The 27,603-nt window shown below is 47.2% G+C and overlaps 2 protein-coding genes across 2 annotated transcripts; one reads left to right on the top strand and one right to left on the bottom strand.

Moving 5' to 3' along the window:
- Positions 1 to 292: 292 nt before the first annotated feature.
- Positions 293 to 3,905, top strand: LOC119294956 (cathepsin B-like protease 2). Its single transcript, XM_037573270.1, has 11 exons — positions 293 to 453; positions 1,024 to 1,068; positions 1,160 to 1,240; positions 1,342 to 1,498; positions 1,644 to 1,648; positions 1,751 to 1,825; positions 1,928 to 2,053; positions 2,801 to 3,019; positions 3,241 to 3,354; positions 3,439 to 3,474; positions 3,579 to 3,905. The coding sequence occupies exons 1-11, from the start codon at positions 382 to 384 to the stop codon at positions 3,705 to 3,707; spliced, it is 1,059 nt and encodes a 352-aa protein (XP_037429167.1). The 5' UTR covers positions 293 to 381; the 3' UTR covers positions 3,708 to 3,905.
- Positions 3,906 to 4,284: 379 nt separating this feature from the next.
- On the bottom strand, positions 4,285 to 17,047 carry LOC119294955. Its single transcript, XM_037573269.1, has 16 exons — positions 16,639 to 17,047; positions 15,836 to 16,198; positions 15,610 to 15,750; positions 15,348 to 15,480; positions 15,157 to 15,270; positions 14,914 to 15,062; positions 8,917 to 9,009; positions 8,708 to 8,768; positions 8,246 to 8,578; positions 7,447 to 7,573; positions 7,254 to 7,353; positions 6,641 to 6,710; positions 6,405 to 6,557; positions 5,967 to 6,062; positions 5,362 to 5,678; positions 4,285 to 4,866 (listed from the first exon to the last, which is right to left on the bottom strand). Exons 1-16 carry the CDS (start codon positions 16,687 to 16,689, stop codon positions 4,675 to 4,677), a joined length of 2,493 nt encoding a protein of 830 aa, XP_037429166.1. The 5' UTR covers positions 16,690 to 17,047; the 3' UTR covers positions 4,285 to 4,674.
- Positions 17,048 to 27,603: the final 10,556 nt, after the last annotated feature.

Below are 27,603 nucleotides of genomic sequence, written 5' to 3'. Positions count from 1 at the left end.
GGATCATAAGAATTAGAATCCTCTAAAACTCTACAAACCATTTCAACCAAAGAGACCCCGAAGCAACGGCAACGCAAATAAAGCTGATATATACTCTCGCAAAATAAAGAGAGGGAAAAAATAAAGCTGATATACTACTACGTTTTAAACAGCAAGCCGTTGATTCTGGCGTGGCAGCACCCGCGCCGTTGCCGGATGCTGACGCCGCACGCCACGCAGCGAGATTGCCCAGGAACGGAAAGGGACCGCGCGCGTCATCTCCGTCCAATAAAAAAAGGATGCGTGGGCGAAGAGGAGAATCAAAGCAACTACTCCTGGCAGCAGCAGCTAGCCAGCTACCCCTGCTTGCTTTGCTTTGCTTCCCCGTCGAGGAAGAAGAAGATGGGGGGCGTGGGCGTCTCCCTTGCGCTGCTCGCCGCCGTCGTCCTCTCCGCCGCTGCTGCTGCCCCGCAGGTTCGCTTCTTCTCTTCTCCCCCGATCGATCCCGTCGCCACTCGACTCGAGTCAACTCTCGAAGATCCGGTCTGGTTCGTTACCAAACTTGCGGAGATTAGCAATTTAGCAGGGTACGGCTTTCCGTTTAGGGAAACTTTGAGGATCGCAAGCTTAATGGGTCCCGACCGTCCTCGCCCGTGCTGGTGGGATGGCGAGCCAACCGAGGGCCTTTTCTCTGATAAGCTGATGCCAAACACTGAAAGTCGAATAGCTCTGAAACAAAATTCTGTTTTTTCTTAGTGTTATCGTGCTGACCTTCCCAGGAAGGCGTGGCAGAACAAATGTTTTTTATGGCAATTTTAGTAGCCGCGATGATGACAAAATTAGTTAGCAAGCACGGCAAAACCTGGCCAAAAAATAATTGAACTGAACGGATTTGTCATGCTTACCCACTAAACTTGCCATTCACGGACAACAAAAATTGCTAAGAACGAAAACCCGATCCTAACACCGAATAGATAGGGTCAGGGTGTTACTCGGTTAGCTGAATCACATATATATTTGCTTAAAATCTCTATGTACATGCAGCTAGCGGGAGCAGCCAAGGCAGAGCATTCCCTAGGAATCATCCAGGTGACTTTTAGTCCCACTCAGATTGACACCATCTCTAAATCTATTGTTTGTATTGCTCTTCATGATATGGTGTTGTATTGTACTGTCGCAGAAGGACATCATTCAGACGGTCAACAAGCATCCCAATGCCGGGTGGACGGCTGGACACAACCCCTACTTCGCAAACTACACTGTAAACACTAAACAGCAACACCCTCCTGTTGTTCTCATCATCAAGGCAACAATTTTTTCCTTCCTTGCATTCTGACCTGAAAATCACCCTCCTCCATGCAGATTGAGCAATTCAAGCATATCCTGGGTGTGAAGCCAACGCCTCCGGGTTTGCTCGCTGGTGTTCCAATCCAAACCCATCCAGAATCAGTGGATCTCCCCAAGGAGTTTGACGCTAGAACTCAATGGTCCAGTTGCAGCACAATTGGGAACATACTTGGTAAGTAAAACAAGATAACTCAATGTTGATCCACTTTCAAATTTCAGCCAGAAATTGGCTACCTGCATCGTTTTGATTACTTTGACTCACTCCATTTCCTCTCTACCTTTCCAATACACTGGAAAACGCGGAATCTCATGAGCAGATCAAGTAAGAATATTCACACTACCTTAAATTGTTAGCTCCATGAATGCTTACTGAATCATGCAAGATGCTCATGGTATTATGTTATGTATTGGTTAACAATGGCAGGGTCACTGTGGTGCCTGTTGGGCCTTTGCTGCCGTGGAAGCTCTCCAGGATCGTTTCTGTATTCATCTCAACATGGTGAGTGCATATGAACGATGTATCTGCTCTCAAACTACTTTCAAACAGGCACGTTTGGTCCTTATCCTTACATAACCTAGTTGCTGTTTGTACTCCTTGCAGAGCGTCACACTTTCGGTCAATGACCTACTGGCTTGCTGTGGTTTTCTGTGTGGTAGCGGTTGTAATGGAGGATATCCTATCAGCGCATGGCGCTACTTCCGTCGCAGTGGTATCGTCACTGAGGAGGTATATATGATACTCTTCTACTTTGTACCACTTGAATGTTCTGGTCCTCCAAGAGCAACAAGTATCTGTTATCTAACTAAAATCCTTGGTATGTGGAATATGTCAAACAATGCTATGTAAACTGGACTTCTCATCAGTTATTAATGCAAGCTGTACTGAAATTCTCCATAAATCTTGCAGTTGAGTTAGTGGATATATGATACTCCCTCCGTTCCAAATTACTCGTCGCAGAAATGGATGTACCTAGAACTAAAATACATCTAGATACATCCATACCTGCGACAAGTAATTCGGAACGGAGGGAGTATGTGGTGCGAAATGCTAACAGTGTAAATTTGAACCAAAACATAAGGGAGATAGTAATTAGTAGGAGCATATTGTATTCTTCAGTTTTACTGATTGTGTAAATTCATTCCAAGTTGCTTTGAGAAAAAGATACAAGTGTCTGTGTTTAAAGCTTAGGAAAGTTATTGCAGCTTAACGCGAAACATAAAATAGATGAACCATCGTCAAAATTTCCGTCAATCTTGATCAAAATTGATACCAGTGCACATGTATGGCTTCTCTTTCCTGCCTACAACGGCTGAAAGTTAGATCATGTCCTGCTTTGTTAGCTTCATAATTTAGGGTTTTCTCCTCTTTCATGTTAATGTATTTATTCAAGTAGCGATTTCCCCATGTTGTTTGCTGTATAAAATTCTGCTTGGCATACCACTAACCTGATTTTTTTTCCCACTCTTTTTGCAGTGCGATCCATACTTCGATCAGACTGGTTGCCAGCATCCTGGATGCGAGCCAGCTTATCCTACACCAAAATGTCAAAGGAAATGCAAGGTGCAGAACCAAGTGTGGAAGGAAAAGAAGCATTTCAGTGTTAATGCGTACAGAGTACATTCTGATCCCCATGACATCATGGCAGAGGTCTACAAAAATGGCCCTGTAGAAGTTGCTTTCACCGTTTATGAGGTAAACTTTTAGTATTTTTCCTATTTCTGAGTTTTAACCCAAGGTTCTAAAAAATGCTATTTAGCAGAAGTCAGTGGCGGACCATAGGTTGCAGTTACTGCTGTAAATTATTAGCAAAACCTTAGAGACAACTAACATAGGCACTCTAGTGAGTAAAATGAAACATGCAATACTGTTTCTTTTTTCTCGGGTTGCTGATTTAGTACTGCCAAATTGTGAAGGACTTCGCACACTACAAGTCAGGAGTGTACAAGCACATCACAGGTGGCGTGATGGGAGGTCACGCCGTCAAGTTGATTGGTTGGGGAACCAGTGATGCTGGCGAGGATTACTGGGTATCTTGTTGATTCTCTATCTTACAGTATTTATTAACCAATGATCAAGTCCTGACATGTTTTCTTTCGTCTTCTGCTCTTCAGCTTCTTGCAAATCAGTGGAACAGAGGCTGGGGTGATGTAAGTTTGCGACAAATTCCTCGCATTATTAAAGCACCAGAGTGAATGTTAGTAACAGGGTATTGGGCTGAATTAATAAACTTTTTGGTGGTAATGCATTGTAGGACGGGTACTTCAAGATCATAAGGGGCAAGAATGAATGTGGCATCGAAGAAGATGTTACTGCCGGTATGCCCTCGACAAAGAACACGGCCAGAAACAATGATGTCGCCTTTGGAACGGCCATACTTTGAGCAGCGCCCTGGTTACAAACACGGTTGAAGTTAGCTGTTTGCATGTCAAATGAAGCCAGTAAATTAGCTTTGATGGTTCCAGGATACTGTATTATGTACACTAGCGCAAACGCTGATAAGTTGCTGAAACAACACCTTGTTCAGAAACAAAAGGGAGTAATAATAATACCAACAAAACCATAAGGCTGTCATCTCTAACATCATTGTGCGCCATGTTTCATCTTTGGTATGCAAAGTTGATCTGTACTGAAGAGGAGCACATGATGAACGGTACCATGAAATGGAAGAATCCAAGTCAAGCTGCCTTGATGGTGCACATAAACCATGATGCAAATCGGCAAAATCTGATTGCGTCAGGAAACTATAGAAGCATGACTCTGAAAAAATTATTCAACGATAAGATGCCGTGTTGGGAACATTTTATCATGAGCAGCTCACTAGCATTCACTCTTGACGAATTTGGATTCGACGAGAAAAGGCATCAGCTGTATCTCTTTTGACGAATTTGGATTCGACAAGAAAAGACATCAGGTGTATAAGCAGGTATATCATGAATGCATGAGGTTAACATTGATCATGCAAGGCAAAGCACAGGGTCTTCCTTCTCTCGTTGAAATGCTCTGTTAAGAATGTAGTCATGGATTACAACACACATTAACATTTACATTCTTCCCTCCACTATTCTCCGACGAAGAAGAAAAAGGAACCTACCACCCACCACCCAGCTTCCCACTCCCTGCCCCCTCCAGTCAGACTAACCTTCTAAACAAAGAGAAGACCCAGATACTGACACCAGGCACCCATCTTCGGGTGCCCAGGTGAAATGGACCTCTACTTTCCGTATCCTACAATTGGAAAGCATTGGCTAAAAACGAAAATGAATATGGATAGGGCAATGCGGCTTATACTTTACACCTCTGAGCTTCGGCCAGAGTAATAAGGGGAAGAAGCGCTCCCAGGGAAGTTGTTATAGCCAGGAAGACTTCTTCTCACCGTATCCTGTGCATGGAACGCCCTTCTCTTCTTCCTCCCTCTTGCTAAAAAGGGTCTGGTCCGAGCAATCAAGACCCGCCCCACATGCCGTATTGTACAACTCGCAAGCGGAGTAGCACACCCGAAGCCTGTTGTCCCCATCCTCGTCGCACCTTTGAATTGAGATCTGATCAATGGAGTAATAAGAATGAGATGAGAAGACAGTTTTCCCTCTTAACAGCACAAAACTATAAGGCCACGTATACAAGGAGGGCACTGCCGCATGGCCAATAAAATTGTCTATTAGCTTAAACATCACCACTACTTGGCATCTTACATACTGCAATCTATTTAAGTATATACGTGTCTTCAAAGTGGCATTTATTGGTCTATTTGAGATAAGTTGTGCAACTTGATCTATTATGCTTGTTTTTAGAAGCTGTAGTGAGAACTAAACTTCCTGTAAGTATGCAGCTGAAGTTAAACATTCCAAAAATAGGAAGATAATCTAAGTGTCACTATTCACCCACTTAATGCAAGCTGTACTCAATATGTTCTTCTAACGCAGCAATTAACGGCAAAATATAATCTCATGGGTAAGCAACTGGGGCTACATAATTTCGAAATATCAGAAGGAAGTTAATGACATAAACATTTGAGAAATGGTCAGAGGGAGCAGTACCCAGCAAGCCAGCCGCTTCGCCGCTGCTGCACAATTGGCATTGTTGAAGAAGTTAAGGAAAGTCCGCCCACTTGGCATCAATCTATTGTAATTTGGCACAAGAACTACTGCTTCGAGTTGCTGTAGTATGCTGAGTTCACTTGGTGCACAATGCTGCCCATCAGAATCCCGAACGAGTACATCATGACACATTGACAGGCTGGGCAGTATTGTCGAACCCTTTTGACAAGTGTAGCCCGCATAATCTGAACATCGAAACTCGCATTTACCATTGTCACAAACCCCTCCATGCAAACTACACTGCTCATCACAAACCGCTGCATACAATGAAATAAGACATTACTATAGCTTGTTCAATTAAGAGCAGAGCAACTAAGGGGCCCAAGCTAATCAACGCATTGTGAGCTTCGATGTTTGATCATTCTAAAATTGCAAACTTTACTGATATCACAAACCATGTCTTTCATCCCACAATGCAAATGGATTTGTAGAAGTTAGCATGCGAAATTCTTCAGGCCTTCACCATGGCCTAAACCTCATGAATACAGCCCACAGTAATAGATGTGTGCATCTATAGAGACTTTCAGTTGTTATTAAGTTTTTACCTGTTGAGCAGTCAATTCCAGTCCAGCCATTTTCGCATTCACAGATCCCATTAGCTTTGCATATACCATGACCACTGCACTTGTCTGGGCAAGATCCTGTTGACCCAAACCAACACTAGTTAGTAAACAGAATGAGCACTTCAATATATCAGGATGGCGATCATGCCAATTTCTCAAGAAATCAAGGACTACACATTCTTCGTATGACCAATAATTGCAGATTGTACATGTTGGCTATTTGCTTCATCCTGATTGACAATTCACATGAAACAGAACACGATAAAAGTTGCATGGCACGTTTGGCACCAAATAAATGTTTCACTTGAACCTCCAGGTTATTCATCATCATTTCCAGGATACAAATTAGAGAATTTTGTGCTGAAAAAGTTAATAACTGGAAGAAAAAAAACATCCAGGGTTGTGCAGCTGTATACTCACTTCTACTGCAGTCATGGTCATGAAATCCAGGGAAGCAGTGGCAGGTTCCAGCAATGCAATCACCATTGAAACTGCACGACTTGGGGCACTGGCCGCTTATTTGGACTGGTACGGTGTTGCATAATTCATGATATGCCGGGCAAATCAAGTCCCCTTCAGCACAAAATTAACTTGAGTGAGAAGTGAGAACTAAAGAACAGAGCTTGATTTAATACACCTCAGACAACAAGACACACCATTGAAGCCTGGGAACTGAACTGGGCCACCAGATTCTGGACATGACTTCCAGACGCCGTCAACAGCAACCTATCATTGTTTGACGGCATTTTAAAATTGACAATAGGAACATGATTCATAATTCATTGCTTGAGAAAATGTGATGTGGCCAGTATCAGAAACAGTATGATGATGCAGTTAAAAAACACAAAACATGAAGATAATCACCCAAAAAAAAGAGAGCTAGCTGCATGACTGCATTGTAGGTAGCAAAAATAGTGTAATCACGTGGCACATCAATCTCCATACAAATCCAATGGTGACAAGAGTTGTCGATCAAATCCATAACCATATTCGACATTTTAAAATCTGCACACAAGACTACCATTGGTGCATGTGAAGTAAACTAAACTTACTGTCACTGCCATTTAGTATTTTAGGAGTGAAGAACCGAACATAAGTTCCTATAGCCATAGATTATATTTTTGGCAATTATTATGATGAACATTACAAATAACAGACACCACACCTGGAATAAAAATATAACACTGCACGAGAATAGTTGGAAAAAGACAAGGTCCAGGCAAAGTTTAACTTAGTGCAAAGTGATATAATAAATGAAAGAGTAGTCACCTCTAAGGAGTTATTTGTGCAGCGATGCTGATAACAGCCATTTCCCTGGGTCATAGATCCACGGACAAACCCAGTTCGCACTAGTGTTGAAGCCATACACCTGTACATTGGCGAATTTTCAGAAAACAGTCAGAATTGTGAAACCGAGTGTTTTATAATGAGCATGCATCCAAATTATCTTCAGCAGTCTCACCTCGAGTTACTTCCTCGTACTTCACCTAACATTCTGTCAGGTGCTCGTGCACTATTTACGTCAGTGCACGAGCCATCGGAATAAGCAACAAAATATGTGCAGTAATCAGCTAATGATGACTGTCCACCTACAGATGTGAAATTGTGTATGAGAAACTCAAAACATGGCATGCTGACATACAAGTATTGAAGGATTAAGAAGGAAAGAAGATAAAACAGGATGGGAGGATCCTTCTGTTGTTGTGTGTTGTGACGTAATCTAATTACTAGCTGATCTGTACTCATTTTCTGGTGTGCAAGTAATATGTCTCTGTTACAGCACGACAGCAGCCAAAGAAAATGAAGTGCTTTCTGAAACCAAAATGCATAACAGACCCTAAGATTGAATAGAACATGAAAAAAGAGACTTCCAGAATTGATTTTTTAACCTCAGAGATAGTTCTAAAACTGATCCCCTCAATAGCTTATCAGGATCACCTCTTGGATTAGGAGATTCAACTTACTCTGCAGTGGGAGATTATTGCGAAACAGCAGCAGAAGGCAAAGCTTTGCACACTTTTCAGAGAGGATAGAGTGGATTGATGGGGTACTCCCAAGTCCTAACATGCCAACAGCTATATACTAATTGCACCCAACCAAAGTTATGCATTTAGTACAGAAAAAATAGTGTGCCTCCCCTCAACTAAGAGGAGGTGTAAGAACTAACAGTGATTAAACAGAAAACTTAAATCCATATTAAGAGTTCCCTATGTCATTTGAACAGCCCGTATAATGTCAGAAAAAAGGACCATTTATCTCACCTTTATTGGCTTGAGGGAAATATTGAGCCCACTTGGGCAAGTCCCCACTATAGCTAACTATAGGACAGTAACCTTCTGCCTCCCTATTGTATGTGCATCCTGATAGTTGAGTTGTGTTGCAGCGGTATGCCCCTTTCCATGAATTGCAGGGGGAGATCGCAAACTCTGTTCCCTGATTTCGACCCCAGTCTAAATGCTCAGCCATGCTATAATTAGCTTGATACCATCCACTGTCCTCCAATAATGCTAAGGTCATCTTTGAAACTACTGATCTTGTATCCACCGACCCAGTCATGATCTCATTCATTAAGAGTCTTTTCTCCCAATGTGAACCTGTTAAGAGTGTCAAATGTTAGTGAAGAGAGGAAATCTACACAACTGGGGGTATTCTCAACTCATATAATACGTAAATGTCAGTAAATACAAACATCAAACTATGGAGATTTAGTTTTTTGGCAGTACCTGAGGTACCCCTGCCTCCGCCATCTTCCAATTCCAGCCCACTGAAGTTCTGGGAAAATGCCTAACACGATGAAGAAATGTATCAATTAGTACGAAGCAGCTTTCTTTATGTAAGTAACATGTAAAAATGGAGAAGCGATTGACAGTGGCAATCACATGAACAATCCAAAAGATTCAACATAGCTCACAAATCTTCAGTTACTACTTACTCCATAATGATGCCTAGAGTGCATTACAACTCGAGGAAGGACAACACGGGTAACCATTCTTCCAAGCTTTTCGTCCAAAGCCTGAACAGTAACCTGAAAAGAGAGAGATCAACATCAGTGTGCAATGCGAACTAGGCAAGGGGCATAAACTATCATCAAAAAGAGATATGGCAAAAGTACTTCCACATAGTTTTTCAGGCTATACTACTAATCAATGGAAGTAAACAGAGAAGTTTTGCACTGGAGAAACTGAATATATGTGGTGATGTGTATTCTTTCTAAAGCTCTTCTCCCTCAGGCTCTAAGAGGTACCCCAAGTATGCTCCTTTGCAGAAAACCTTTTTTTCCCACAAACAACCGAACGATATGAATGCACAGGAGGATTTTTTTAGCAGAAGGGGCAATAATTTCCAACATAATGCCTCGACTAAATCCTTTACCTAACAGGGAAGAGATATTTTGTGAATCTCTGAACATCAGTGCACAAGAGTGGAAGACCGAAAAGATGAGCACCAAACAATGGCCTGTCCTTGTGCCAAACCAATGGACTCAGAACCTAGTGCTGAAGACCACGTGGCAGGCGTGGTGAGGAATCTTCAAAACATTCAAAAAAAAGAACCTAGTGCTGAAGGGCTCAAAGATTACAAGAACATGGTCCCGGTTTACTCCAGTCACAAGGCGCAAATCCATCATGAGCTACACATGCGGAAATCAGGCTGTTGGTTGGTCGAAATCCAAGTGAGTTTTGCATTCTCTTAGCAACAAATCACCAGAAGGTATTCCGTGAAGAGAACGACAGCAGAAACTGAATTTCTTTTGGAGGATAATTCATTTCCTTTGAAGCCAAAATGCAATCAGCCAAGAAAAAGAGGGGAAAGGGAGAGGGCGAAGGGTTAGTGCAAACAAGGGCCTGCTGGACAGGACATGTCAAAGTCCAGTTGTGCACACCCTTGATCATCCTGTGGGGTGTGGATCATGGGCCCACAGGCTGATAAGATAGTTCAATCTAACTAGCTAAATACTTGTGTGTTGCTACTGAAGTTAAATGCTCATGCATTGTTATGTAAGTTCTTTTTATTGCTTGAGTTGTTTAAATGCATGTGTCATCGTAGTCCCCAGCTTTGTGCAAATAAAGAAATATCTCAAAATGTACCTCAACTGGACCAGCTAATCAAAGGTCGTGATACATCTGTCCACTACATAGAATATACGATAACTGCGGTAACAAATTTCTTGCCAACTTAAGAGGTAATCTTTGAAGGTGAACACCACCAACTCAGATGTTTATAAGAGTTATTACTAGCACAATGCCCGTGTGTTGCTACTACGAAACTATAAAATATGATGAGTTCGGTCACTGGCTTAGGAAGTCGTCAAAATACGTTGGTGTCCTGCGGCCTTTGCACGTGATTCCTGATTTAAAATAGTGAAAATATATCGAAAGATCATGCTGCAGGGGTTGGAGAATCTTAAGCAATAGGAGTAGGTTCTTTGCAAGACATAATATTTTTAATGTTGAAACATATGAGAATAGGCATTAGTAAGTTGACTGCACAAGGTCGTCTATTGGGTAGAAGGGCAAGGTCTACCGTCGCTTTGGAATTACAATTTGTTCACTCGTTCTCTGATATAGAATTGGAAGAGCTTGGTTAGAAAGAGAAACTGAAAACAAGAGCATAATTTTGAGTTGGAGTCACATTTTTGCATTTGTTATTTGTGCATTCTGCAAGTGTTGGTCTCACATGAAAGTAGTAGTGTACTTGTTTATTAGTTTTAGGTCCCACATGTGGGTAAAAGTACATTTGTTTATTTATGTCTCTTGGAAGGTTGCTAGTCCCACATGTGGGTAAGGGTGCATATTTTTATTGGTGAAGATTGTTGGTCCCACATGTGAACTCACCACCAACTCCAACCTTTATAAGTAAGGAAGCAAGAGAATAGAGTTAAGAGTTGAGATTGTCTCTTTAAGAATCCAGAAATTCACTTGCATAGAACATACACGGTTAACTCCGCCTATGTTGTCGCAACATAGCAGGTAGCCGAGGTAAAGGAGGAGGGTTGTAATAGGCTTGGTGAGCCAACGTCAAAACTCAGCCACTCTTATGGAGATGAAACCCGAAAGAAAATCGTTGGGGCGTAACCCTCTCAGCGACGCACCATATCGGAACCCGGGTGTGGTGTCAAATGGGGGCCGGGCCGTCACCCCCTGGTGGCCCGCCGTATCTTGATCTGGATACGGCAAGTGAGCAAGGATCGGGTCGTCGCATCCTTAGTGGCGCACTACATCGGTCTTCGCATTTGACTCTACGAGTACGAAGGGTAAGGAAGCTAGCCAAGCCTAGGAGGATCTGCTTAGGTAGCTGGAACGTAGGGTCCCTAACAGGTAAGCTTCAGGAGCTAGTTGATACAACGGTGAAGAGAGGTGTTGATATCCTTTGTGTCCAAGAAACCAAATGGAGGGGACAAAAGGTGAAGGAGGTGGAGGCTACTGGCTTCAAGCTATGGTACACGGGGATGACTGCAAACAGAAATGGATCTTGATCAACAAGATCCTCAAGTATGGAGTGGTAGACGTCAAGAGGCGTGGGGACTGGATTATCCTGGTCAAGGTGGTAGTTGGGGACTTGGTTCTCAATGTTATCAGTGCGTATGCCCCGCAAATAGGCCCCAATGAGAACACCAAGAGGGAGTTCTGGGAAGGCATGCAAGACATGGTTAGGAGTGTACCTATTGGCAAGAAGCTCTTCATAGGAGGAGACCTCAATGGCCACGTGGGTACATCTAACACAGGTTTTGAAGGGGTGCATGAGGGCTTCGGCTATGGCATCAAGAATCAAGAAGGAGAAGATGTCTTAAGCTTTGCTCTAGCCTACGACATGATCATAGCTAACACCCTCTTTAAAAAGAGAGAATCACATCTAGTGACTTTTAGTAGTGGTCAACACTAGCCAGATAGATTTCACCCTCTCAAGAAGAGAAGACAGGCATGCTTGCCTAGATTGTAAGGTGATACCTGGAGGGTGTTATCCCTCGGCATAAGCTTGTGGTGGTTGGCTGACTTCCGCTTTGGGATTCGTGTCCAGCGGGATAAGCATGTGGGATAAGCGTGCCAAAGTCGCTAGAACGAAGTGGTGGAAGCTCAAGGGGGTAGCTTAGGCATTCAAAAAGAGGGTCATTAAGAAGGGCCCTTGGGAGGAAGGAGGTGATGCAAACAATATGTGGATGAAGATGGCGACTTGCATTCGTAAGGCGGCATCAGAAGAGTTTGGAGTATCCAGGTAAAGTAGAAGCGAAGCTAGAGATACCTGGTGGTGGAACGATGATGTCCAGAAGGCTCTTAAGGAGAAGAAGGATTGTTTCAGACGCCTTTACCTGGATAGGAGTGTAGACAACATAGAGAAGTACAAGGTGCCAAAGAAGGCCGCAAAGCGAGCTATGGTGAAGCAAGGGGCCGTGCGTATGAGGACCTCTACCAACGGTTAGACATGAAGGAAGGCGAAAGGGACATCTATAAGATGGCCAAGATCCGAGAGAGGAAGACGCGGGAGGTCAACCAAATCAAATGTATCAAGGACAGAGCAAACCAGCTCCTGATGAAGGATGATGAGATTAAGCATATAGATGGCGGGAGTACTTCGACAAGTTGTTCAATGGGGAGAATGAGAGCTCTAGCATTGAACTGGACGACTCCTTTGATGATACCAGCAGGCGTTTTGTGCGCCGAATCCAGGAGTTTGAGGTCAAGGAGGCTTTAAGAAGGATGAAAGGAGGCAAGGCAATGGACCTTGATTGTATCCCCATTGAGGTGTGGAGAGGCCTCGGAGACATAACAATAGTATGGCAACTATATTAGTACCAATCTTTAAGAACAAGGGGGATGTTCAGAGTTGTACTAATTACCGTGGGATTAAGCTGATGAGTCATACAATAAAGCTATGGGAGTCATTGAACACCGCTTAAGAAGAATGACAAGCATGACCAAAAATCAGTTTGGTTTCATGCATGGGAGGTCGACTATGGAAGCCATTTTCTTGGTACGACAACTTATGGAGAGATACAGGGAGCAAAAGGACCTCCATATGGTGTTCATTGACTTGTTGAAGGCGTACGATAAGATACTGTGGAATGTCATGTGGTGGGCCTTGGAAAAACACGAAGTCCCAGCAAAGTACATTACCCTCATCAAGGACATGTACGATAATGTTGTGACAAGTGTTCAAACAAGTGATGGCGACACTGATGACTTCCCGATTAAAACAGGATTGCGCCAGGGGTCAGCTTTGAGCCCTTATCTTTTTGCTTTGGTGATGGATGAGATCACAAGGGATATACAAGGAGATACCCCATGGTGTATGCTCACGGATGATGTGGTGCTAGTCGATGATAGTCGAACGAGGGTTGATAGGAAGTTAGAGCTATGGAGACAAACCTCGGAATCAAAAGGTTTAAGACTTAGTAGAACTAAAACCGAGTACATGAGGTGCGGTTTCAGTACTACTAGGCACGAGGAGGAGGTTAGCCTTGATGGGGAAGTGGTGCCTCAGAAGGACACCTTTCGATATTTTGGGTCGATGCTGCAGAAGGATGGGGATATCGGTGAAGATGTGAACCATCGACCAGATGGATGATTGCCACCAAGCTACTGGCTTTCTCTGTGACAAGAGAGTGCCACAAAAGCTAAAAGGCAGGACGGCGATTCGACCAACAATGTTGTATGGCGCTGAGTATTGGCCGACTAAAAGGCGACATGTTTAACAGTTAGGTGTGGCGGAGATGCGCATGTTGAGATGGATGTGTGGCCACACAACGACCAGGTCCAGAATGAAGATATACGAGATAGAGTTGGGATAGCACCAATCGAAGAGAAGCTTGTCCAACACCGTCTGAGATGGTTTGGGCATATTCAGAGGCCTCCATAAGCTCTGGTGCACAGCAGACGGCTAGAGCGTGCTGATAATGTCGAGAGAGGTCAAGGTAGACCGAACTTGACATGGGAGGAGTCCGTAAATAGAGATCTGAAGGACTAGAGTATCACCAAAGAACTAGCCATGGACAGGGATGCGTGGAAATTTGCTATCCATGTGCCAGAACCACGAGTTCGTTGCGAGATCTTATGGGTTTCAGCTCTAGCCTACCCCAAATTGTTTGGGGCTGAAGGCTTTGTTTTTGTTGTATGGAACATACACGGTTCTCCCAATCATGGTCCTCACTTATGGGACATTCTTGTGTAGGTTTGTTTCCAACAACTAGTTGAATGAGAAGTGATGCGCTGCCTATTGCACCAAGGCATGGAAGAAAATTATGGTCTATCATTCTATATGAATCATATGTACCGAATATCAAGCCACCTGCATATACTCCTTAGCAAGGCGTGCACGCATCAGCTATCATGCCAGCCAGTTAATGCTCATTACACATAAAAAGGCTTTAGCACAGATATCAAATGGCTGCTATGAGAGATTTGAAAGCATCAAAAAATATTCCATTGCATAGTGGACTATTTAACCACAAGTGCTGAGGTTTGCCAATTGGTTGTTTCTCAATATTCGTACAGGCCTTTCTGGCTTTTCTTATAATAGATTGCGATTAATAATAATAATCTCATAAGCTGGGTTTACAGCACATATGCGAAACATTCCAACAGGCTCATTTCTTAATAGATAAGCCCCAAAAGTTGTGCGAATACCTCCTGACTTATTAGTACTTGTAAACTTGGAGATTATTCGTGACTTCTCAGCTTAAACCCAAACCTAAGTCGTAATACTAGGCTGATATGGTAAGTTGGTAACTAACATGTAAGGCTGCCGAACAACTGTAGTGCCCACTGGATTGTTGAGCACTTCGGTCATAAACCCTTTAAAGATAAAAGGTAAAAGCAGTTTTGAATGTTACATCTAACCCAAATACAATAAGGCAAACATCAGCACTTAACACTGGGATCCACAACAGCAGATGGAAATATACTACACCAATAAGAGGAAAGACATCGCCAATTACCTGATCACGCCTTCTTTTCCTTTCGTCACGAAAATGTGTGAAGGCATGAGGATCAAAGCCTAGAACATGCATGACCTCATGTATCAAAGTAGCAGAAAGTAATGTTTCTGCTTCAGCCGTCAAATGGCGAGGGGCCACATTAACATGTCCTAAATACAAAACATGCATATGTTAGTTCAGAATAGCATTACAACCTCTCCTGCCTGTTAATATTTGTATGCGAATGTGAGTGGGCTTACAAACCTGCAATTGCACGACCCCATTGGTCTCGTTCACAGGCTACAGCCCATGCAAGGGTATTGCCTGTTGTTGGTCTAGTTGTTACTAAGAGTACTAAATCAGCATTAGCAACACCATCTGCAATTCAGGAAAAAAATCAATGGAGAACCAGATCAAAAAGGCTACAAGATGGCCTAATTATAACGGCAAATTACCTTCAATGTACGCATGGGGAAGCTGTACGCCTCCATCCTGGCCACAAGCAGAGTACCCACTGAGCCGCAGGTTCCCCTTGACAGGTTCGACAGCTAAAGCTTTTCTGAACCACTCTACTGTTTGTCCCAGTGCCTGCCAGTAATCCAACTCAGCATTTAGCACACAGAATAACATGACAATAGCTTATCCTGTCATTTTTAAGCTACGCCGCATTTCAGACCGAAATGACAGACAGAACCACCAAAAGCACAAGAACCGCACCTTCCGAAGTCGTTGCTTCTTGTCCTCCCCAGCTATATCCTCGAAGGTGCAATTGTACCAGCAATCTCCCACCAATGGTGGGTCTCCATGAGGAGAACAGATAGGTGTTCCTGGTGCCGATGGTACAGGAGGTTCACCGAGCTAGCAAGACCAAACAGCGAACTCAGCATTACAGCCAGGATATTAAAGCAGCTCCTGACGCGGCATAAGCTTATGTCAAACCTACCTTGACAATGTCACCAACATTTTTACAATCCCGGTCGGGTGAGTGTCCAACAGCATCATAGTTGAGGTATATCCGTATTGGCTTCTTGACATTACTCCGTGGAGCACGCCAAGATGACACCCCCAACAATTGCCTGCCTCTTACGCGCTCCACTTTCTCTCGGGGCATATGGTAGACTTGTGGCATGACAGAATACTCCTTTCGACCAGCTCGTCGCCGCTGATGCAGTATTTCGTCATGGATGCAAGAATGGCTAAGGTAAACATCCTTGTCTCCAGCATCCGCGCCTTCCAGCGACAACGATGCTTTGCCGTCGTCGGAATTTGCACTAGCTCCTCCAGACCAGACTAGAATCAACACAATCTGCAGCAGGAGCAAAAAAATGAAAGAATTGATTATGGGTATCAATAAAAATGCAGCAGCTCCTTGTAATGGTACTGGACCACAGCCGGTAAGAAGTGTATCAGCAAATTGAATGGGCAAACAGCAAGGAATCCATCCAAAAACGGCAAGTTTTGATTCATCTGCTTTCACTAGTTTAACTGCGACCCAGATGCCCAAAAATAGTAGCTCCGGGAGAAACATTCCCTTCCTTGCCCAAGAAAGTCCGCGGCGGAACAGTAAAACCCTACACCGGAGAAGGCAAGCCAAATCTACCAAATCGCCACGAGAAACCCAGAATGCGAACCAATTCGTACGAAATCCATCCAAGGCAAACCGGGTCTCCCGACCATTTCGCCCCAAATCCACGAAACCCGGGTAGTGACCCCGGGCGCCCCAGCCGGATCGAGGCAGCAGCTCACCTGGAGCCTGACGAGCCAAAGCACCCTCCCGCGGCGGCCGCTCGCATCCATGTAGTATAGTAAGCTGGCCCCCGCAGCGTCCCGCCGCTCCCATTCACCGCCGCCGCCTCCCCGTCTCCGCCAGCCTCCACCTCATCCCTGGTCCGCGGGGAATCAACTCCTCCTATACGGCCTCCTCCTCCCGCCTCACGCCGCGCGCAGCCTCCGCCGGGACGACGGGTCCTGGCCACCGGCGCCTCCGCGCGGGCGGGGGCGCAACCACCGGGAGCAATCAATCAGATCGAGGCCTGCCGGCGGGCGGGCGGGCGGGCGGGCGAGCCACCGCCCCCGAATGATTAGGGTTTGGTGGAGGCCCTACCCTACCCCGGGGCTCCGTCCGAAGAGGGCGAGGGCGAGGGCGAAGGAAGGAGGAGACGACGCGGGTGGGGGTGGGGGTGGGGGGAGGTGTGAGTGGTGGATTTAGTCGTGAAGGCTACTACTTAGTTGTTGTTGTTGCGGCAGCAGTACTGTCGAGACGAGAGGGGGAGGGGAGGGGAACGGCAACAGAGACAGAGACCGGATTAATAACGGGAATCAATCAGTCGATCCAACGAACCAAGCGGGCGGACGGGTTAACTATCGAACTCTGTCTTCTCTCCTCGCTGTTGTCTGGTCTCGTCCCCCTTTCCGTGCCTCGGAATTTCTGGCCCCCCACGGCCACGGCCTTTTCACGCCGTGCCGGCGAGCGACCGTGTGTGGCGTGGGGTGGGGTAGGGGTGGAAAGAGGGTGGTATTTACGGCTCAAGTGCCATCGGGCGGTTCGGTTCGGTAGCCGCGCACCGCGGGCTTTGGGGGCGGAGACGCGGAGCCGTTTCGGGTTTTTTTTATTTATCGTTGCTTTTTTATGTTTTCTCTACTGTTGCAGGCCTTTTTTAAAAAATCAATTCACTTTGACGGCTTCCGTTTCTGTTGGAGGGGGAGTAATAACGTAACTTAACCAACTTCCTGCCCTGAAAAACAGCGCGAGATTTAAGCGAGTTCGAAACCGAGCAAGGCTCGCCCGTGTGGCGTGCGTGCGTGCGTGCGTGCGTGTGCTTTGCTTCAGGTTTTGCTCTCTCCTGGGTCGCACGTACGCTACACACGTACTGCTACTTTGCGTTACGTGCTCTCCAGAAAAAGAAAGGGAAGGAAAGAAACCTGCATTATTCCATTGCGTCACAGCGACGATGCGACGCGCCGATGCGCTTCGCCATCGGCGCAATCACCGCTCACCGATCACCAGCCCTCCTCCTGACACCTACTACGAGACAACGAGTCGTCGAGTCTGGCCCGTTCATCTGTGCTTTTGCTTCCGCAAATGGGCGGGCTGACGCGGCTCCGCGAAGCACTACTGATGCGACTACTAGTTGGGTTTGCGGTTCAGCTAACCCCAGCGTACTAATTGGGTCAGCGGGGCCGGGCTAACCACTCCCGCCTCGCTCGCTCGTCAAATCCACCGCTGCCAAATGGGCGCCGCCGGCTCGACGGTGGAAGCCGTCAGCAGCAAGCACGCGCCGAGCACTAGCAGGCACCGCTGGCTCCCGATTTTCGGAAAGGGACGAGCAATTTTTATAGTGTGTGGTGAAAAAGAAGTATAGTACTGCTAAACGGCATTTGATCCAGATCTGTGTTCGGCCCACGTGGCCCACTTGATCGCCTTATCCACCGAGGTGGCTGGGGGCTTGATGGCCAACGATCGGGTCGACTGGTTTTGGTGCATATAAGTCAAACTTCTGATGATGGTGTAGGCGGCCAACCGGTGGATGCATGCCTACTCTTCCTGCTCGGTGTGTCGTTATGGATAACGGGGGTTCCACGCCGACCGTGCCAACATCTTTATGTTTTCTATAACTCCCTCTCTGCTCCGTACATAAAAATTGTGTGAAACTATGTAAAGTTTGATCATAAATACCAACATCTATAATAGTAAAATTATGTAATGTAAATATTAAATTCATGAACATCCAATGATGTTGATTTCACATTGTAAATGTTGATATTTGTTCTATAAAGTTGATCAAACTTTGCGAAGTTTGGCGTCAGACAAATCTTATATGCGGAGTAAGAAGGACCGGAAGGAGTATTTGTTTCTCTCTGTTTTGCACTATTTTCCATATGTCATGGAGTTGAGCCCGGACCCTCGGGTCGCTCCTCGTGGGTGACTCGGGGGTGACCTTGCCCGCAGCCACCAGCCACACCCTCTCGGTTTCCTCCTCTCCGTTGCTGCCACCGGCTTCGCCGCGGTGGCGGCGGCCCACGCCACCGAAGGAGCATGGGGGACCTACGGTGGACGCCTGGGCGCACTCTCAGGAGTGGCTCACGGTGGCGCCATTGACGGCGGCGATGCGGTCACACGGTGTTGGTGGAATGGGTGCGCGGAGGAGTGCCTGCTTGCACGGTGGTCGTTGCCCGGTCTTCAGGGTCGGGTCTGCCTGGATCTAGACTTCCCGGGTGGCGGCTCGATTGGATCTGCGGCGGCAGTCTGTAAGGGCATATTTCTCCCTACATGGTTTTGGTGATTGATGACAATGCATTTGCGGACTAATCGTGTCCTTTGAGCATTTCAGATATCTCATGTCTAGGCACAAGAAGATTCGTTGCTCCTCGGAGCCTAAGTGAAGACGACGTTTCTCTACGTTTCTTTTCGGTGGATGAGGGAGTCCCGGATTAGGGGGTGTCCGGATAGCCGAACTATCATCGTCGGCCGGACTCCAAGACTATGAAGATACAAGATTGAAGACTTCGTCCCGTGTCCGGATGGGACTTTCCTTGGCGTGGAAGGCAAGCTTGGCGATACGGATATGTAGATCTCCTACCATTGTAACCGACTCTGTGTAACCCTAGCCCTCTCCGGTGTCTATATAAACCGGATGGTTTTAGTCCGTAGGACATAACAGCAATCATACCATAGGCTATCTTCTAGGGTTTAGCCTCCTTGATCTCGTGGTAGATCTACTCTTGTAATACCCACATCATCAATATCAATCAAGCAGGACATAGGGTTTTACCTTCATCAAGAGGGCCCGAACCTGGGTAAAACATCGTGTCCCTTGTCTCCTGTTACCATCCGCCTAGACGCACAGTTCGGGACCCCCTACCCGAGATCCGCCGGTTTTGACACCGACATTGGTGCTTTCATTGAGAGTTCCTCTGTGCCGTCGCAATCAGGAAGGATGCCTCTTCCTAAAGACGGTACCATTGCCAAAGGAGCTTTGGCCGCCGGTCAAGCTATCCGGCTAGGTGGTTTTCTTATGACCGCCTGTTCGGCCACCGCTTCGACAATGACCTCTCGGGTCATCAAAAGCGATCTTCGCATCAACTCGGAATTCGCCGAGCAGCTGGATCCGATGGAGCTCTCTTCCGTAAACGAGCTCTTGGATCGCATCGCCGCCATGAGAGTCGCTACAGACTACGATCAGATTGGGCTTAAAACCGAAGAGAGAAATTAACTCTCCCCAAGCTACCCACCATGTTGCTGTGGTAGAAGAACAATGCGGCGACTCTTCTTCTATGTTAAAACCCAGTTATGTCCGGATTCCCGATCCCTCCATGCCGGATTCCCGCGGAGGGACGGACGTCAATCGAGTACTGAACCTAAAGTCAGACAGCGGACTAGATTCGTTGGACGACCTCCAGCAATCCAAGCTTCCAAATCCGGAAACTCCTCGGCCTTTGAGCCTCAGATTGGGCGGGGTTCCGAATTTAGTTCCACCCGCCCACCCAAACACAAGCGATCTATCTCAAATACGGCAAGAGCCCGATGAAACAGTACATCATTACTGGGCCAGATTCCTCCTGATTATGGACAGGATAAAGGACTGCCATGAGGAAAGCGCAATCTCTATTTTCTGCAGCAATTGCACGGACAAGGGAATCATGAACGCCATAAGTCGTCGCGAGGTCACGCGCTTCGCCGACCTGGCGACCATAGTACGAAAATACTGTGCGATGGAGAGTGCCTGGAAAACCGAAACTAGATTTTGGGACAATCCGGTCCTGAACACAACCTTAGTCCGGAATAAAAGGGTGCACCATGCTCAAGCACCTGGGTCAAAAACCAAAAAGCAAGAAAAAAACCTAAAGGGTACGGAACCGTACTGGAGGGATGGCTCAGCGGACCCTGCAAAATCCATAATGCAGAAGGCGCCACTCCAACACATAGTCTCCGAGCATGTTGGATACTACGGCAGGTGGCCAAAAGTGGCGAAGGGCTTCTAGCCCCGGAGAACCAGCCCAACAGTACCAGTACGGTATTAACAGTCTTCGAGACTTTCGTATCAAATAATATGCGGAAACGAACAATCCGCAGCCTCGCCCAAGTCTACCAAGTAGCAACAACAAATCCATGGAGCGACACGGCTATCACCTTCAATGCCAGCGACAAACCTAAATTCCGAATAGCCCGAGCACCAACAGCATTGGTCCTCAGTCCAATAGTGGACGGCTTTCGTCTTACCAAGGTACTCATGGATGGCGGCAGCGGATTAAACCTCATCTAGGAGGAAACCCTCCAAAAAAGGGAAATAGACTGGAGCCGCATTGAGCGAAGCAGCACAACCTTTAGAGGAATAATCCCTAGTCGGGAAATACGCTGCACAGGAAAAATCACACTAGATGTGGTGTTCAGCTCGCCGGACAACTACAGGTCCGAAGAAGTCACGTTCCAAGTGGCCCCGTTCAGCAGCGGATATCACGCTCTATTAGGGTGAGAGGCATTCACAATTTTCCAAGCCGTACCCCATTACGGGTACATGAAGCTCAAAATGCCCGGGCCCAATGGAATCATCACTCTAGTCAGTGATCCGGACATAGCACTCCGCGCTGAAAATAAGACAGCCGCACTAGCCCTAGAGGCACTATCCGAAGCCCTAGCGACAGAAGAACTCACTGCACTACACTCCATGGTGAATAAGGACGATGTGATACTCGATAAGAGATCTAAGTCCACCTCTTTTAAACCAGCAGACGAAATAGTCAAATTTCAGGTCCATCCAACGGACCCCACAAAGACGGCCTCCATTGGGGCACAATTAAATCCTGATGTAGAAGCCGCACTACGAGAATTCCTTCGGGAAAATTGGGACATTTTTGCCTGGCACCCTTCAAATATGCCAGGAATCCCACGCAGGCTGGCAGAGCATAGCCTAAATATCCTAAAAGGATTCAAGCGAGTCAAACAAGCTCTTCGACGATTTTTCGAACCCAAAAGACAGGCAATGGGAGAGGAGCTAGCCAAACTATTAGAAGCCGGATTCATCAGAGATATAAAACATCCGGACTGGCTAGCAAACCTGGTAATGGTACCAAAAAAGGACAAATCCTGGCGCCTTTGTGTGGATTTTAAAGACCTTAATAAGGCCTGTCCAAAGGATCCTTTCCCTCTCCCCCGCATCGACCAAATCATCGATGCTACCGCAGGGCACGATTCATTGTGTTTCCTCGACGCATACTCTGGATACCATCAAATCAAGATGGCGGAAACAGACCAGGCCGCAACGGCATTCATTACTCCATACGGACCATTCTGCTTCAACACAATGCCCTTCGGACTTAAAAATGCCGGTGCAACATATCGACGCATGATTCAGACATGTCTGGCTACCCAGATCGGCAAAACAGTGGAGGCATACGTAGACAATGTGGTCGTTAAGACCAAACACGTCAAAACTCTAGTAGACGATTTGAGGCTCACATTCGACAACCTCCGAGCATATGACATTAAGCTCAACCCGGAAAAATGCGTTTTCAGCGTACCACCCGGAAAGCTCTTGGGCTTCATTGTATCCGGTAGAGGAATTGAAGGAAACCCAGCCAAGATCCGAGCTCTATCACAACTGGATATCCCAAAAGACCTCAAACAAATACAAAAACTGACTGGATGCGTGGCGGCTCTAAGCCGCTTCATCTCCCGTTTGGGAGAAAAGGCATTGCCTCTCTACCGCCTCCTCCGGCGCACCGAACACTTCGAGTGGACGGATGCTGCCACGACCGGACTCGAAGAAATAAAGGCCATATTAGCAACAAACCCGGTCCTGGCCGCGCCCAACCTAGGCGAACCAATGTTATTATATATCGCGGCAACACATCAAGTTGTCAGCGCAGCGCTCGTCGTCGAACGAGAAACAGAAGGACACAAATTCCCTCTTCAAAGACCAGTGTACTACGTATCCACTGTCTTAACCCCATGCAAGTCCCGGTATCCACATTATCAAAAGATAGCGTACGCGGTGTTCATGGCATCCCGGAAGCTGCGACACTACTTTCAAGAGTGCTCGATAACAGTGGCCTCCGAAGTACCCCTCAACGACATTATAAACAACCGCGACGCGACGGGCAGGATTGCAAAATGGGCCATTGAGCTCTTACCATTTGACATAACCTACAAACCAAGGCCAGCTATTAAGTCGCAAGTTTTGGCTGACTTCATCGCCGAATGGACCGAAGCCGAACTCCCTAAAGAGTACGGCGCATACTCCAATTGGATCATGCATTTCGACGGCTCCAAAATGTTGGCCGGCTTGGGGTCTGGCGTCATACTGACGTCCCCAACCGGAGACACAGTCCAATACGTACTTCAGATAATGTACACGGACTCCAACAATGCAGCTGAATACAAGGCCCTTCTACATGGTCTCCGGATGGCAATCTCCATGGGTATTCAACGCCTAGAGGTGCGCGGGGATTCAAACCTCGCAATATCCCAAGTAAATGGAGACTTTGACGCCAAGGATCCGAAAATGGCAGCCTATCGTAATGCCGTCTTAAAATGTCAGCTCGGTTCGAAGGACTCGAATTCCACCATGTAGCACGAGATAATAACCAGGCAGCCGACGTGTTGGCACGCATCGGCGCAAAACGCGACGCCGTCCCTCCAAACATCTTCCTGGAGCGGCTCTTTAAGCCATCCGTACTATGGGAAGAGGAGTCCCGAAATAGCAACCCGGAACCAACCGCGCCACCCAACACGGAACATTCTGACACAGTCGGTGGCTCAGCCAATGAAATAACACCCTCAGCCCATGAAATAATGGCAGTAATCGCCCCGTGGACGGAACCATTCCTAGCCTACTTAACTAGGCAGGAACTCCCCGAAGACCAAAATGAGGCCCGCTGCATAGTTCGGCGATCTAAAGCCTACAAGGTCCATGAGGGAGAACTTTATAAGAAAAGCACAACCGGAGTCCTTCAAAGGTGCATCTCCGAAGAGGAAGGGCGAAATCTCCTGGCTGAAATTCACGCCGGACTCGGCGGGCACCACGCCGCAGCCCGGGCCCTTGTACGCAAGGCCTTCCGTACAGGATTTTATTGGCCGACTGCCCGGGCAGATGCTCAGGACTTAGTCCAACGATGCGTCGGTTGCCAACTCTTTGCTAATCAAAGCCACATGCCACCCACCGCCCTCAAAACTATACCCATCACCTGGCCGTTCGCGGTCTGGGGGCTTGATATGGTTGGACCCCTTAAAGGGGGAACCCACAAGCAAAAATACCTATTGGTCATGGTGGACAAATTCACCAAATGGATAGAGGCCAAGCCAGTTAAAACGGCCGAATTCGGACCCATGATAGACTTCATATCCGGGGTAGTACACCATTATGGTGTCCCCCGCAGCATCATCACTGATAACGGCACGAATTTCACGGACGACGAGGTTAAACTCTAGTGCAAAAACATGGGCATCAGGCTCGACTACGCTTCAGTCTATCACCCCCAAACTAACGGTCAAGTCGAACGAGCAAATGGTCTAATCATGAGCGGCATCAAACCCAGATTAGTGCGGCCCCTCACAGAATCTAACACGCACTGGGTAGAGGAGCTCGACTCCGTACTCTGAGGGCTGCGGACCATGCCGAACCGCACTACCGGATTCACACCATTTTTATGGTGTATGGCGCAGAGGCAGTTTTGCCCTGCGATATAATTCATGACTCACCTCGCGTGCGCATGTACAAAGAAAGGGAAGCCGAGTTGGATCGGCAGGACAGTTTGGACGCCTTAGAGGAGGAGCGGGACGTGGCAAAAGCTCGTTCCGTATTCTATCAGCAGCAGGCTCGAAGATATCAAAGCAGAGAAGTACGGGCCAAAACTTACAATGTTGGCGAACTTGTTCTACGCCTGCCGGACAAGAAAAAGGACAAACTTAAGCCCAAATGGGAAGGTCCCTTCATCATCGACCAAGTCCTGACCGGCGGAGCATACCGTCTGCGTGACGCATCTGACAACCGACTCGAGCCGAACCCATGGAACGCAGCCCGTCTCCGAAGATTCTACGCCTAGCGCCGGACTCAGAGTTTGTCCCCCTCCTCCATCCACCTTTTATATTTTCACTGTCTCTTGTTCCCCTCCTTCTTCACCCTTTTTTTTCTTTTTAGTAAAAGCCTTTGAGGGCTGATCTGCGCATTGTTCGCACACACTTGATGTGCTACTCGCACTCATTATACCTGGGGGCTTCTCTAACAGAAGCTTATTTATACGGGCTTCAGGCCCAACACATGTGTTATACTTCCGCATGTACCTTTTATTCACCATTATATGCATCGATATGACTTAAGTTTTGGCCAAGATGGGTTGCCTGGCTCTTGTGCTTACCCCTACATTCCCGATTGTTCGGCTAGGAGGTAAAGGGAGCACCTCTGCGATTGTTACTGCCGAGTCAGCCGGATGTGTACCTCAGACTGGGTGAAGCCGAAAGCTAGCTTCTTAAGGGAATATTCGGTCGGTGACTTGAAAGATGATTTATTACTTATTTCTTTATCTGCCCCCAGATGCTTTTTCTGCTCTTTTCGCAGTAAGGACATGCACCTTAGGGCATGCCTCCCAAGGAAAGGAACCCCTAACGGAACTATTCTCCCTGGAAGATGTTTCTTACTAACCATGTAATATAACATAACTAGTTGGGCACTTGTCTGATAAAGCACTAATGACCCCTATGCCTGGTCTCCATGCATGCCCCGGTTTTTATAACCGCTAGGGTATTCGGACACACTCCGGACTATTGGGTCCCGAGGTTGAAGCGAAAAGGTCTGCAAAGACAAATGATCTACAATCCGGCTAGAAGGCATTTTACATGTCATTTTAAAATTACATTGTCAAATTGACTGATTGAACTCCTCTTCAATCCCATCTAACAGGTTGTCTAGTTTACAGTCCCGGTGGGAATATTTCACGGCCAACTCTACTTGGCCGTACATTAAGCTCACAGGGATCTCCTTCCCATCGGGCCCCACAGGCCCGACCTCGGCCATGTGGTTTGGATCAGCCTTCATGTACCGCGTCTTCACCATGTCCCAGGCCTCTCTGGCGCCTTGACGGCAGGCCGATATCTTCCACAGACGGAAGCGCTGCCGTACTCCTTGAAGCTTGTCAGCAAGCCCTCCAAGACCCTCGGGTAGGGAGACGGACGGCCATAAGGCCTGGACGACGCCGCTCATCGCCTGCCGAATACGTTCGTGCAGTTGCAGCAGCTCGGGAAGAAGGTCACCCGTGGAAGTAGGCATTTCCTCCGCCGGACGACCCGTGAGCACACCTACAGACACATTTCTGTCAATCGACTTCCTCGCCAAACTCTTCTTTTCAAAAGAGTTTGCTCAAGAACTTACCGTAAATGCCGCGGCAAAGCCGCCGATTCTCCTTTACGGAGTCAGACAGCTGGACCCAAACATCTTTTAGTTCTTCGCCCAGCTGGGTGTTGGCATCTTGGAGTTTGTTCCTCTCCTGATGCACCCTCATAAGCACCTTCTCGCCGGTCTTCAGCTGGCGTAGCAGATGTTGCTTGTCCGGTTCCAGTCCGGCACCCTCTGCAATTTAATTGTCAGACTTACGCACACGCCGCACTTCATAAACTACTTATATTTTCGAAGTATGTATTACCAGAGGGGATCTCTGTGGCTCCCCCTGCGGCGGCTAGTGCGGTCTCAGGTTGGGCCTTGAACTCTTGAAGCTCCTGGGACAGACAGGTATTCTTCTCCGTAAGATCCTGCATAAACAAATGATCCTTAAATCAGTTATTCTAACTATTTTAAGTCTTGGGGGCTACTGGCATATATAACTATTAAAATTCCTCACATGTATGTCTTTCACATACTGCTCCGTGGCTCTGGTTAGACCATCTCGAGCGGCACGGAGGTGCGCGTCTCCCGCATTAAAGGCATTCAGTGCCTCCGGAGAGAAACACGCGTCACGAAGAACCGTCCGGCGGCGCCTGTGATTCATGGCTCTCTCCACCTCAGACCTGGTGGCGGACAGCCTGTCGGCATCCTCCGTTGGAGGAGCATCCGGCTCATGCCTTGTGTTCGCCTCCCCTTCCGGACCACGCGTTGGAGCATGGCTGGCGGAGGCTTGATTGGCAACCTCTCCGGACACTGTCCGGCGAGCGCTCTTCCTCCTAGGAAATCATGAGCGTTAATATACCTCCTAGGGATCTTTCCCTTAAAAACAGTGGTGCGTCGTACTGTTACGGCGACGTTTCGATTCGCGCCGCACTCCTCTTCCGCCTGCTGGGCCAAACTGACCCTTGTTGGTCAGCCGCCGCGGGTTCGGCTTCCCGCCTTAAAGGCGCCTCCTGCGATGCACCATTGGTATACGATGGTCAGAAATGAGCATGGATCAAATGATGGTGTCAGGACTCCGGTCGTAGTCACCTGGGAAGCCGGAGATAAACCGGGGTAGTCAGCCGTAATGGCGACTAGAGCATTGTCCATGCTAAGTTGGTGGAACACCCCATCAATCAGCTCCACCTTTACGTCCGGATCCTCTTCGGAGGCCGGATCAAGGGATCGTCCCGGATCCTCGGGCTGTGGAGTCAGGCTTTGTATGCCCTCCACGTCCCGGCGCAGCTCCTGCGTCAGAATCACAAAGTGAGACACTTGACTGTGGGAATACAGATCGGACAGATAAACGTCCGCTTACCCAGCTCTGAGGGTTATTCATGGAGAATCCATTCAATGG

This window comes from Triticum dicoccoides, chromosome 4B, assembly GCF_002162155.2.
Source record: "Triticum dicoccoides isolate Atlit2015 ecotype Zavitan chromosome 4B, WEW_v2.0, whole genome shotgun sequence".
In the NCBI taxonomy this organism is placed as follows: Eukaryota; Viridiplantae; Streptophyta; class Magnoliopsida; order Poales; family Poaceae; genus Triticum; species Triticum dicoccoides.
This window is presented reverse-complemented; position numbering and strand designations above follow the sequence as displayed.